Source organism: Mus caroli, chromosome 7 (genome assembly GCF_900094665.2).
Source record: "Mus caroli chromosome 7, CAROLI_EIJ_v1.1, whole genome shotgun sequence".
NCBI lineage: Eukaryota > Metazoa > Chordata > Mammalia > Rodentia > Muridae > Mus > Mus caroli.
Window position 1 is genome coordinate 85,058,560 of NC_034576.1, and position 14,617 is coordinate 85,073,176.

The 14,617-nt window shown below is 42.8% G+C and overlaps 1 protein-coding gene across 2 annotated transcripts in view; it reads left to right on the forward strand.

Moving 5' to 3' along the window:
- Adamtsl3 (ADAMTS like 3) overlaps positions 1 to 14,617 on the forward strand; it is a 270,398-nt gene that overhangs the window by 191,734 nt on the left and 64,047 nt on the right. For both annotated transcript variants that reach the window (XM_029480045.1, XM_021167800.2), the window contains exon 17: positions 6,463 to 6,592. In XM_029480045.1, coding sequence (XP_029335905.1) covers positions 6,463 to 6,592 — 130 coding nt within the window. The remainder of the gene's footprint in view (positions 1 to 6,462; positions 6,593 to 14,617) is intronic.

The following is a 14,617-nucleotide window of genomic DNA, read 5'->3' on the forward strand; positions in this document are numbered from 1 at the left end:
GTTACAGCTTCTTGCTCCAGTGTCTGGGATCCACACATGATCTTCTGGGCTCCTCCAAAGGGCTTGGGTCACTTCTCCAGCTCTGCTCTCTATAGGCTTTGGTTGACTCCACACCACTGCTACTGCTGTCCTTGGTGATTTTACAATAGTAATGGCATCTCCAATACACTGGGGTCTTCCACTGCAACTAGGCTTCACCAATAGTCTCTCATAGGCTCCCTTCATAGTGCCAAGCCTCAACTTCTTTGCGTGACACCTTCAGACCTGAGCTGTCAACTGCAACCGAGGCTGCACCTTCACTAATGGCCTCTCCTGGTCTCACAGTGCTGAGTCTCAGCTGCTTGATTCACCTCAGCTGGGTGTCTCTTACCCATTACCAAGTTCAGCTGCAGCATGAGGTACAACCTTAACTACCTCTAGATCACAGCTTCTTGGTGATTTCAGAAAACACTTCCTCAGTTATTCTGGTTGCTTCTTAATCACCACTAATTTCTTAGCTCCAGCCAACCAGATCAGCTATCCCAGAGTCCCTTCTATTCTTGACCCTAAAGCAAGAGCCACATGACAAGTTCTGCTGCTTGCTGAGGCTAGAACATGGCCTCACTTATTCTATTACCAACTTTCTATTTTCCAACTGCCTAAGTTTGGCTGTCCTGAAGTGTGCTCTGTAGATGGACCTTGAACTCAGAAGTCTGCACAGCTCTGTCTCCTGAAAGCCTAGATGAATGGTGTGTACCACCATGCCTGGACTTAAGCTTTTCTCTACTTGGAACTTTCTCTGACCTTGAATTCAAAGATCTGCTTGCCACTGTCTCCTGGGATTAGAGGTGAGTAGCACCATGCTTGAACTTGTTTTGAGGTCACCAGCCCTTTAATCTTTATCTCCTTGAAAACAGGATTCAGCTCCATTTTACTTCCTAGAGTCCTTTTATTACTTGAACCATACTATTTATATTTTTCCTTTCTAAGCTTGCTACACTTGCTCAAAATGCTCTTTATGAGACTTAACAGAGAACAGAGTCACTGTGGGGTTTTCTTGAGACTTCCTTTGTCAATGCAATTAGTATAAATCTCTTTACATTCGCCTCAGGTAGACTCCTCAGACAAGGGCAAAAAAGCAGCCACATTCTTCTCCAAAATATTGAAAGAATGGTCTTTTGGCCACATATTAAAATTCTTCTCTGAAACATCTAGAGCCAGGCTTCCACATTTAAATTCACCCTCAACAACAAAGTCTTCCATATTCCTACTAGGATGGGCCATTAAAGCCCCCTTTAAAGTATTCCACTGTCTTCCAAATCCAAAGTCCCCAAATCCACATTCTGCCAAACAAAAGCATAGTCAGGCTTTTCACAGCAATGCCCCAGTTTCTGGTACAAACTTCTGTCTTTAATTAGAGTTTTACTGCTGTGAACAGACACCATGACCAAGGTAACTTATAAAGACAACATTTAACTAGGGCTTGCTTAAAGTTTGGAGATTCAGTCCATTCTCATCAAGGTGGGAGCATGGCAGCATCCAGGCAGGCATGGTACAGGAGGAGCCGAGAATTCTACCTCTTGTTCTGAAGGCAGCTAGAAGACTGGCTTCCATGTAGCTAGTGTAAGGGTCTTATAGCCCACTCCCACAGTGACACAATTCCTCCAACAAGGCCACACCTCCAAATAGTGTCACTTCATGGGCCAAGCATATTCAAACCACCACAGGGGGTCTTCGGAGTATTTAAGCATTATAGAAAACTTTAAAAGGGAAATAGATTAGGAGGTAGCAGGCATCTAAGAGCTGCTTTCTAGCTTTTGGCTTAATGTGGAAGAATGGAAATAAACGGGAAGGGACTGGGAGTATGGCTTAGTCAGTAAAGTACTGGCTATACAAGCATGAGGACCTAAGTTTCTTACCAGTACTGGTGGAAAAAGCCAGGCATGGTGGTATGGTGGTGAAGACTGGTGGATTCCATGAACTCAGTGGCCAAATAACCCAATTAGTGAGTCGTGTTTCAGAAACAAAGTGGATGGCTCCTAAGGGAACATCAAGGTTATCTGTCCTTCACAGGCATTTATGTCTACACACACACACACACACACACATACCACACATATGCACACATATAATCAATTGGTGTAAAAGAAAACATAGCCACCAGGAAAGCTAGATCATTACTAACAAGAGAGAGCCCTAGTTTCCCAAATGATCCAGAACTCCTGAATCCTCTCCTTTGACCCTTGACTCAGTTGCCTAGCCAGTTACTAGGCAGTGGGCTCACTCCCTGAGCACCCTGCATAGCAAGGTATCAGTTCCTGAAGTAGGTCAGAAAACAAAAGAAGCATCTAGCTAGGAGCCAATAGCTCAGGAGCGTGTTCCACTCTTCCTGGCAGTCTTGAGATGGTTACCTAGAACACCCTAGTAGGTCAGAGAACTTAAGGCCAACCATTGTCCCACAAATCCTCACTCTTGAGAATGAATTGTCAATCCTTGCCCTCTGGTATCCCTGATTGTCTTTCCCTTCCCTGTTTATCAGTCTCTGAACACACCCATCCTTGAGCCCTGCTTTGTAGCATTGGCACTGATCCTAGCTAGAGTGGCATATATCTTACTCCAGGATACAGCAAAGCTACTGTTTTGAGTATCGGGCTGGCCGTGTGTAATTTAGAAAAAGAATCCTTACCTGAATTGGGTGCAGTGAGGCATGCCTGCAAACCCAGCACTTGGGAAGTTGAGGCAAAGGAGATCAGGAGTTGCAAGATATTCCTCCGTTACTGAGTTTGAACTACATGAGATGTTAGGCCAGTCTGAACTACATGAGAGCCCTTAGCCGCCTCCATTTCTTTCCCTCTCCTGCTTGCCTCTCCCTCATTCCTTGAAGTCCATTTCACCTCACTAGAAAGTTACCCTTTCTGGTTTACTTGGGCCTGAAACATAAACCCGCCTCTCTTACTTCCAGATCACATGGCCTCAATGTCTCCCAAAATGGTCACATGTTTGCCCCGAACTTAACTTCTCTCCCTCTAAGTTCAGGACCCTGGATACTTCTTCTTATGCACCTTGGAAACGTAAACACTGGCTTGCTCTTGGCATATAGAAAGTGGCTCTTTCTCGTGATGAGTCCTGCAAGCAGTTGAAGAGAATAAAAATTGAATCATTTCACATGCTCCCTGTAGAGATGTGTTCTCAACACGGTGCATTAGCTGTCACTGATTTGTTCTCTCCAAATCCCCTTCAAATCTTGACAGGCCTCAAGCTGTAGGTTTTTTTCCAGCTACCCTTGATGTAATTGGTCACTTCCTGTCAGACTCCAGTGATGTTTATGATGCCCTCCATAAGGCCAAATAGCCTTCAACAGTCCTTAATCCTTACCAGCTGTGTCATCACAGGTTCCTGAAAAGAATTCACTGGTGTGGGACACTGAGCCATGTGCACACTTGCTAAGGCATGGCACTGTTCTCTGGGAACATGCCATATTTTGTTTTCTTTCTTCTCATTACCTGAAAGTTTGTAGTAGTCTGCCCTTAATCACACTAGTTAATCTTTTCAACATGATCCCAGGTGCACGTGTGTGCACACACATATATCCCATACAAATATTACATGCATACATGCACATAGAACATAAAGCATAGTCACAATGCAGCGTACCACACACATACCACACACACATAGCACACACACACACCACCACCACCACCACCACCCCCTTATATGTAAGGGTGTGATATGAACTTGTCAATACCCCAACTCAAAGTGATCTAAACTAACAAAAGAAATGTATTTGGTCTTTTTTTGCTATTTTGATATGGGGCATTACTATGTAGCTCTGGTTGGTTTTGTACTCACTGTGTAGACCAGACTGGCTTCAAACTAACAAAGAGCTGCCTGCTTCTGCTTCCCCAAACCTGGGATTAAATAAGTGTGCCACCATGTCTGTCTATATCTAATCATCTGTTTATTTCTTGCTAAAGACTTTGAATGTATATTTGTATATACATGTACACATACATGTAACCATGCACCATCATATATATGATGAAGGTCCCATAATGTGATATTCTGTAGAAATGTCACTCTGTGTTGTTTGTGCAAAGACACTGTATGTTTGCATAATGAAAGATTATCCAATAACATATTTCTTTAAGTGTTTCCTTGACATTAGCATATGATGTGTATGTGTGTGCATGTGTATGCATGTTGTGTGTGTGTGTGTGTGTAAAACTAAAAGATGACACTTTTATCAAAACATTGTAGAAGTCAATTATGAGGGATATAGTCTCATGCAACAAGAGGAATTTATTATAAAAATTTCACTGAACACATTCATTAATGTATTCTAAGCACATTAATGTAGTGACATGCATTTTGTTAGGAATAAGATGAATTTATCTTGATAAAATTTACCTTTTTCTTTCTTAAAGATAACTATTTGATCAAACCTCCTCCAACATAAGAAGGTCAAAATTACATTTTTGGATCAGCATGTGGTCTGTGAAATATTTTGTGGCCACCTTTGGAAAATATATTCTTCATTAATAAGCATTCCACATTATGTAGTAGATTTTAATGTTTTTTTTCTGTTGATGAAAAAGTATGTCATGGGTGCTTTATCCACATGATTTCAAGTGGATCTCTAAGACCCTTCTGGAGTCAGTCTCCATAAAAGGTTCTAAAATAGCCTGAATACATTCTCTAAAGAATTTATTTGTTACAAATTGAAGTGTATTTGAAATATGACTGCGTTTTCTTAGATTAAAAAAGTGAATAAAATCTATCAGGAAATGAACATCCGTTCTCCTATGAGGATGCGAGGAAATTCGATGTTTGAAACAAAAGTCGTATTTTGCTTTGATCAGTGCTTGTTTGAAACACTCAAAGAAGATGCCTGCCAGTTACATCCTGTTGTCATGGTGAGCATACGATGCAGATGAAGACAGTGAAAGGAGATCTATTACAAAGAATTGCAGAAGAAAAATATCTGTTGGAGAAGTATTTTGGCCTAGACTACATTTTGCAAAATGCTGTAATGGTTGAATTGAAACATGGCATTCAGAAAAAGGGCCACAAGCTTGTAACGTAACGGAATGTGCATCTGACATGAAAGCAAATATGTTTGCACATTTCAAATAACAGTCAGACACTACTGGCGTTTCCGTTAGAAAATTTTCATCAACAATTTTGAGTTATATTTCACCCAATTCCAGTTTCCAATCATTTTTCATTTTTTGTCTCAGCAGACAAAGAATACTGATCGAGAACATAGGCTTTAGGAGCCCCATAGATGGTCAGTCTGACCTCGATGGGAAACTATGAATGTGAACGTTCACATTTGTACAAGGGGGTATTGCTTCATGTGAAGGCCGTGTGACATTCTGGGATCCCCAAGCTAGAAGACAGATTACTAAAACCAGAGGCAGGGAGCTTATTCTTCAAGGGTTTTTTTTTTTTTTTACATTTATTTAACTATTTTTATCTTTCTGTTTTCATGTGTGTGCATGTGTGTGTGTGTGTGTGTTCGTGTGTATGTGTGTATTCATGTGCTTCTGTCTGTCTGACTGTGTTGTGTATATGTATACGTTGTTTGCACATATCTGTACACATGGGTGGAAGTGAACGTAGAGCCTCTAAGTGATGTCAGGAGTCATCCCTAATCAGTCATCCACTTTATCCTCTGAAGCAGAGGCTCTTAAGCAAACCCAGAGCTCATGGATATGAATTTGGCTAGTCTTCCCCAGCAGCTTGTGTGAGGATCCCAGCTTGCTGCCTTCTGAGGCTGGAGTTCAGATGAGTGGCCATACCCACTGAGCTTTTACCTGGGTTTGGGGATATAAACTCTGGCTCTCACCCTTGTACAGCAAGCACATTAGCTAATGAGCCATCTCCTTAGGCCAAATCTTCAATTTTTAACCTACCCCCATTTCAGTCTTAATTTCTCCCTGAATTTCAAATTCCTTATTGTTAAATAGATAAAACAGAGGTGTGGGTTATTGTGGACTTAGATGAAGGCGCATCACATACTTGTGCTATGGGAGGCACTTCTGCTAATAAAGGAGGCATCACTAATTGCAGAAGCAGTGCAGAGGAGCTTCAGTCACAGTGGGACGGTTCAGAGCGCAACAGATTTATTGATGTGTGGTGATCTAGAAAAAAAATGGTATTCTTTAGCAGATGTCGTTTTCCCTTAGGAAACCTGCTGTACGTGTTGGAAAGAAACACTTCAACTGCAGGGACACCCCTAGCTATGAATTCCTTAGAAAGCAGCTGATTCTGAGTGTAGGCTGCTACTAAATGTTTCCAGGTACTAGATTTTGGACGAGAGACTGATTTAGAGGTGAATGAAGTGATACTAAGGGGTAGAGACCTAGGCTTCTGATGCAGTCAAAGGACAATGTGCTGGTGATGTAAAGACCCCAGATTCCAGTTTCTTTGCATGGTAAGTTATTCTGTGCATGTGCTGTTTCTTTTTTTGCCTTCCAGGCCATCAAGAAGCCATTGCTGTGTGCTTACATACCCAGACTCATCAGACCGTCAATGACAGCCTGTGTGACACGGTTCACCGTCCTCCACCAATGAGTCAGGCCTGTAACATGGAGCCCTGCCCGCCCAGGTATGTGCTGTTTTATACAGCTCGGGAAGAAATGATATCTGCAAGGAACACCCTCTTTCAAAGAGAAACCCACCCTATATAAGACTCACAAACTTATAAAAAAAGATCAGTCAAACCCATTCAGAATTCCCATCTGCTCTACTTATGCTGTGGCCCCGGTTTCTTTGGGGTACATTCAAGGGCAACTAAACTGGGCAGAATTCCTCTTAAGCCTGACTTTAGTTTGCATTAAACATCAATGGGCATAAACTGGCCTGCTATTATGCAAATCAGTCAGGATGTTCCTTTCCTCCTCCTCATCTCAAAGGAACGTCTCCCTCTGATGAGCTGGCATCTGAGGGAGAGGTGGCCTGGACCTACAGCAGGCGCTTCATCGTCTGTAACTGTGGAAGGACAACCTTGTTACCTGGAACTCTCACAATATGCTACTGCCTTCCTATGATGGTTAGCCTTTGTCAACTTGGCACAGATTCCAATCTCATGGGAGGAGGGGACCTCAAATTAGGGATGGCCTCCATCAGATTGGCCTGTGAGCATGTTTGTGGTGCATTTCCTTGATTAACAACTAATGTAGGAAGGCCTAGCCCACGGTGGGCAGGACAACCCCTGGGCAGATGGTCCTGGATTGTATAAGAAAGCAGGCTGAGCAAGCTACGGTGGGTAAGCCAGCTCCTCCATGGCCTCTGTTTCAGTTCATTCTTCAACGATGGGCTTGAAAGAAAAACCAACCAAACAACCCTTCCTCCCCATCACTTTCATTCAATATACTGTCACAACAACCATGAAGCACACACAGGCATCTTTACTTCTAACTTGCCTTGGGGCTCACATTGTGAGGTATGAAATGCCAGAATCCCCAAAGAACAGGTAAGGGCTCTTTTATTGTAAAATGGCTGTAACCTGCTTCCTGCCCAGGTCCTTGTAAGAACCTGGGATTTTGGCCCTCTGTTTCTGGATGTCACTGGCTACCGGTGATTATAGCTCAGCATCATTGGTTTGTCACAGATGCTTTCCCAGTGTAGCCTCAGCTGGTCTTTTCCTGTGTCTACCTTTATTATGTCAGCCACTCTTCGGCAATAAATTAGATGCCAACAACTTAGAGAACCCATTCCATCACCTCTCTCCCTCTCTGCTGCAATCTTAGCAGTTATGCTGTCCACTTGCTAAGCTGCCATCACCCACTAAAGGTGAGTTTTGTGATGTCTAGGAGTCAAAGTGATGGAGGAATGTTATGGTGTCCTCTGACTGCCATGCTGAGAGAATGTAAGTGTGTTTTATGAGCATCCAGGAAATAAGTTGGAGATGTGCATCTTCCCTTCATGAGCCTTGCCCTCCATCAGAGAGCAGGCCAGCTCAGATGCCTCATGCTTGGTAAAAGCTTACCTGCAATGAGAAGAAACAGTGCTTTTGCCCATCTCTACATTTCTGACCTTGTTACTATCTACCAGAAATACCAGGATCTTCTTGGCTACTCTCAGAGCCATCTTTCTGGTCTCGGATGGGATAATGCAGTAAAGGCCCATGACTTCATGCTGCCAGGCAAGGTGAGACCCAGAAGCAGCACAGGGAAGTCTCTTCCCATTGCTTTACATTCACATCTCGGTGACTGCATTCCAGGGTAATCCACACTAGAACGCTCATTCCACAACAGGCAAGAAAAACAAAAGGGGAAGTTTGGTCTCACTGCCAACCAGGACACCCACTGTGTGATCAGCATCCAGAGCTTTTCATGAGTATCAAGCACAGTCAGTTCTTCATGTCCAAGGGTTCATTGTTCAAAGCAATCGTGAACAAAAGTACTGTTTTAGTGGCCCAGGAGTATGGCTCAGTATAAAGGGTTATGTAGCATCTATGAATATCTAACATATATAAGGCCTTATTTCTGATCTCTAGCCCTGTGGAAATTTGTATTACTTATCCCACACATATTCAAGTGTGTTGGCTAATCTTGGTTGTCATTTAGACCCACCTGAGAAAAGGGGACATGCATTGGGAAGTTGCCTCCATCAGATTAGCCTGGGAGTTTGTCTGTGGAGCATTTTCACAATTGCTGACTGATGTAGGAAGACACTTTCTACTGTGGGCAGCATCATCCCTAGGCAGGCGAGCTTTGACTCTCTAAGAAATGGGTAGCTGATCCAGGTGATCTTGAGCTTGGAAGCAAGCTAGTGAGTAAACAGTACTTCACAGTCTCTGCTTCAGTTTATGCTTCCAGGTTCCTGCCTTGAGCTCCTGCTCTGGCTTCCCTCTATGAGGGACTAAGTAAGTGTTAAGACAAAATAAACCCTTTCCTTGGCATGTTGCTATTGGCCATGGTGTTTATCATAGCAACAAAAAGCAAATCAAAGCACCAGACTCCTTACTTCTTGTCATTATTTCCCAAGTAATGTAACAGAGCAGCTCTTTACAGTGTTCACATTGTACCAAGGACTATGGGTAACCTAGAGATGACTTAAAGTACACCATTTTATCTAAGGGACTTGGGAAATCGTGGATTTCAGTGTCTTCTAGGGAAGGAGGTTGTCTTGGAATACTTGTTGCAGATACAAAAGATGACTTGACTTGGGGTAATGTGGAATGAGGATCAGATGGGAAAAAGCCAATCATGGGAGTAGCGCTTGATACTAAGTGGGCATACCTTAGTGAACCAAGTGAGTGATTTTTCCAGGGTTTTTGGTTTTCTTCTCATTCTAATATTAAAGTCCTAATCAAATATTTTTGAAAAAGATGTTATTTTCTGTGAACCCACAGGGACATCATTGCCCTTTTACTGTGTATAGACAAAAATGTTATTCTTCATGAATACAGTTGACTGTGCTTCTGTAACTATAGCCATAAAGATAATTTCATCTCTGTAGTGTTTTCCAGAAATGCTCAGAGCATAGCCCTACTTTCTACAGTGTGCTCACCTGTACATCAGAGCTCAGTAGAGGGGTCCTGGGGGTCTCACAACACATACAGATGTCTTCTATGGGCTTTAGACATGCCAAGCAGTGGCATGAATTTGTAGCTACTCTCTGTGCTATGTCATACACTTCTCTGCTACTTTAGTTAATAACTTCACATCCATTTAAAGATGTAGTAAGAATATGTAACATATAAATAACCTTGGTTTCTGAGTATGAGAACAGAATTATGGGTTCCTAAGATTGTTGGCAACTTGCCCAAGAACACACAGTAAACAAATTGCATGATACAAAGTCAAACACAGGAATGGAGATTTCCCATTAAGTACTATCTAGTCCAGACTCTGCCCTTTCAAAACCACAAAAAGGAAGCTGCTCCTAGCAGAACCAATCTCTTAGTTTCCAACCCTTGCTGCCTGCCATCGTTTCTCTCTACATCAGCCAGCGTACAGTTTCTCTCTGTGGAAAGATGGCTATAAAGGAAGTGGTCTAGATGTGTGCAGATTTTAAATGGTGACTACAGAATGATGAACCATGAAGTTCTCATAGCCATTAACTAAGACAAGTCAAAAGAAAAGAAGAAAAGACAAGACAACCCAAGACACTGGAGTACTTTCTCTCTATATGTCACTTCATAGTGCCATGAAGCTGGTTTTCACCAGAGCTCTGCTCACTGTTTCTAGTCAAGGACACTGAAAGGGAAGATGTGAGAAAAGTAGCCTAGGCACCGATAAGACCAAGAAAAGTAGAATGTCCCATAGCCTGAGACACATCCCATGAGAGCAATTGCATTACCACAGGGTGAAAGGATGCCTCAGAACATTGACAAAAATCTTCACTTTATTCTTAAAAACTGATATGTATGTTTGTAGGTATGTAGATTATTGAGTGCAGGTGCCCTGAGAGATCAGAAGGTGTCAGATCCCCTGGAACTGGAGTGCAGATAGTTGTATGCTGACTAGTATGGGTTTTAGGAACTAAAGTCAGTGCTGAGAACTGAACTCAGGTCCTCAGCAAGAGCAAAAGGGTTGAGAGAGTTCTCTCTTTCTAACCTGTAGGGCGACTACAGTGTGACTTCCTCATATGGAGCTTGCTAGTTGACTTTCTTTTACCTGGGCACTTAAGTCTACTTTCTTTACTTGGCATAGGCTTAGATTCCTGGGGTTGCCTTAACCAAGTGCAGTAGACTAAGTGGCTAGAAGAACAGAAATTTATCATCTCTCAGATCTTGAGACGTGAAGTTCAAAACCACAGAGTCGGCAGGGTTGGGTCCTTCTGAGGACTGGGAAGGAGAATTGTTTCCAGGCCTCTCTCCTTGCTTACAGCCTCCAGCAGTCCGTGGCTCATGAAGAACATTCTTCCTGTGGTTTTGTATCTCCTTTCCTCAGCATGTCTGTGTCCAGAATTCTCTCTCCCATAAGACACCACTCAGGTTGTTTCAGGCCTACTCTAATGACCACCCCTTATTTAACCATCTGCAAAAACTATTTGCAAATAAATTCTCCATGGCAGATGCTAGAAATTATGTAATTTCAGCATCTTTGGGGGTCACAGGGCAACTCAGTACTATACAAATTTTTTGTGACCCTCACTCTAACCCTTGAATCACATCTTCTATGACCACTGCCCTAAACACACACACACACACACACACACACACACACACACACACACACACACACNACACACACACACACACACACACACACACACACACACACTCACACACTCACCCACTCACATGTACCCTGAGGAATTTGCTTTGGAGCTACACTCTGTTATTCACTATATGACCCATGCTAGCTCATGCTCCCTCATGGGTTCTGAACCTTTGTTCATACTGAGTCTTCCTCTACCCAGGACATCAGTTAGTTCTCTCCCTTAGAAGGTATCACTGACTCATTTCTCATTGGCCAAGAGAAGGTCAACAGAATGTGAATAGGAAACTGACCTCAGACACTTCAGAAAGAGGAGCTATTGATGGTCCCAAGGAAAATGGAAATGGGTGGGTACATAGGGGACAGAGGGTGGATCTTCACACCAGTGTTTCTCCCTCTTAGGGATTTGAATGAAAGAGTCTTTGAAATGAAAACAGTATTAGATTTTGGGATTATCAAAGACTCTTGATCTCCAATATTCTTTTCTTTTCCCTCCGTGTTTCTGGGGATGGAACCTAGAACCTCACAAATGCTAGGCAAGACTCTTACCCAAAACTATACCCTCAGTTCCATGCAACCTTTTGAGGGGCTGATGGTTTCAAGTTGCATTTTGCTCACATCTTACACTGATTTGTGACTTCCTATGAGGTTGGTGTATTTTTTTCTCCTCAGCTTAAAGTGTGGTTAATTCCTTTGAAACCCTCACTCAATAAGTTAAAAACATCCTAACTGGAAGCTGCTAGCCATTAGAGTTTAGCGACAGGACCCATCTGTGATCATAGGACTCCAGGAGCTGCAGCTCAGAATCACCCCCCCCCCCACACACACACACTCATGCATGCACCTGTACACACAAACACACACATGCACACACATGCTCAGCATCAAAAGTGTCAGACTGTCTCTCACTGGCCTAAAGAGTCATTCAAATTTGGGAAATACAGGATGTGCTGACTGCGAATCAGATTCTCACTATGGTCAAGTAATTCACTGAATTAAGCCATCTGTCTTAGTTAGGGTTTTACTGCTGTGAAGAGACACCAAGACCAAAGCAAGTCTTATAAAAGACAATATTTAATTGGGGCTGGCTTACAGGTTCAGAGGTTCAGTCTATTATCAAGGCAGGAACATGGAAGCATCCAGGTAGGCATGGTACAGGAAGAGCTGAGAGTTCTACATCTGAAGGCTGCTAGTGGAAGATTAACTTCCAGGCAGCTAGGCTGAGGGTTTTAAGCCCACACCCACAGTGACACACCTACTCTAAGTTGGCCACACCTCCTACTGGTGCCACTCCCTGGGCTGAGCACATACAAACCATCACACGATCCAAAGCTGGGCACTGTTTGTGTGGTGACAGAGTCAGATTTGGTAAAGAAGGACAACCTTTGATAGAACCATTCATGAAATGAAAGCAGGATGACTTTAGTTTATGGCATCCTTCTTCATTAGACCACCAAACCACAGAAGACTTGGCAGCTAATCTAGAAGATGATTCTTAAGGCTGCTGAGGGATGCTTGCTGGTTTGTTCCTGCCTCTGTCCCCATGCACAGCAGGCCTCACTGTCTTAGCCAGCATTCTTACTCGCCCCATCCTCAGCAACACATGCCACGGAGCCGCCATGCTAGAAAGAATGGAGCACACAATATGCTTTGGCAAACCTGCAAAATTAAGAGTCTGTTTTTATAAAAAGGGAAATATTGTCCCTCACTTCAGAGTTGTGACTTTAATAACCTTTTCAAAGATTGAGAGTTATGTTGGAGAAAGCCCAGGGGAGGCAAGGGTTCTATGCCAAAATAAAGGTAAGTTTACAAAAATGTTTTAGGTTCTAGAAACCAGTGGTGTAGGAATAACAGGAACAGAGGGTTGCATAATATTTTCCATATAAATATTTACAGACTCCAAGGGCAATAGCAGTAAAATATCACCCCAGGGTGAAACTTACCACTGAGATTGGGGCGGACAGTCAGTGGACCTTTATTTACCCAAAGGCAAACGCACTTGATGTATTAGCCAGAGGTGTCCAGGGGCGGCTGTGGGATGCTTAGTTGCTCTTGTGCAGTTGCTTCCCCTGCCCTGTCCTGAGGCTGCTGCATGATTGCTAGTTCACAGAGTTTGCTTTTTCCAGGAGAGAGCCAGAAGTTTGTAGCAAAACGCAGGGTCACAGACCGGTCGGAAGACAGCCTTTTCTTCTGTCAAGAGTCAGCAACTCAGGAGAGGCAAAAGTGATGCAGTTTTGCACCAATCTGTTACTCATTTCTTGCATTAAAATATGCACGAGTGCGCATACACACACACACACACACACACACACACACACATCCTGTTGCTCCCTTTCTGGATAAAAGCAGTTCCATCTCCTGCCTAGTGGGGCTAGGCTATAATTGATTTTTCTAATTGCATACTTTTGAAAGATACTCATACTGAAGTCATCAGTTCCTGTCCACCGTGATTGAGCAGCTCCTGCTGCCATAGAGTTCACCAGCCCAGAAACAATGGCGCCAAACCCCATGAGCTCAAACCACTGAAACTGTGAGTCAGAATGAACCCTAAAGACTGTGCTCCTGAAGTCTCCGATGGGAGTGAGGATGATGGCAAGAGAAGGAGAGGACAGGGGCTGAAGTCCCACCACCCCTCTAAAGACCTGTCCCAGTGACTCCATCCCTTAAAAGTTCATGACCTGTTCATAGTGCCAAGCTGGGGACCAAACCTTTAACACACGGGCATTCCAACCTGCTTCTTAGTCTACTTCTATGCTTGAATTATTAGTTCTTCACTAACAAACTTCTTTTCATAATAAAAATTTTTGTCCTTTGTATCATGTCACAGATACCATTGTTTTATTTTTCATTCCAACCCCCCAAAAGGAAAATGTTTACTATAGAAATGAAAAAAAATTACTTTTAACTATTTTTTGAGTGAACTCCTTTTCTTCTCATTATAAACACCTAGAAGATGAATGAGTATAATAAAAGTCAGGAAAAAACAAAACAGAAAAACTGTTACTCAGAGCTCAATGGTTGTGTGCTTCTCTGACACATGGGAGATCTTAGGCTCACTGCGATGATTCACACCTGTCCTGTGTGTAATGACTGTATGTCCACTTCAGATGCTGCTGCATTGAGTGGTGAGCAGGCTTGCCCCTCAATGATTAAAACTTTATGATCTTATTTCGCCTTGTGAAATTCATTATTTTTCTTTTTTGCATTGCAAAACACCCTAGAGGAGCATGATTTTACGGTATGTTTGGAACATTTTAAAATTTCTCATTCTTGAGTATCTCTGTGGTAACTAGTTAAGAATTCTTGTTCCCTAAAAAAAAAAAAAAAAAAAAAAAAAATCCAAAAAAAAAAAAAACATAATGTCCAAAATCTCTCAAATAAGATGGTGCAAAGACTTTTAAAAATGGTATTTTCCAGCACTTCAGGAAATGGGGCGTGTGAGCTTCGGGGGGTGGGGGGGG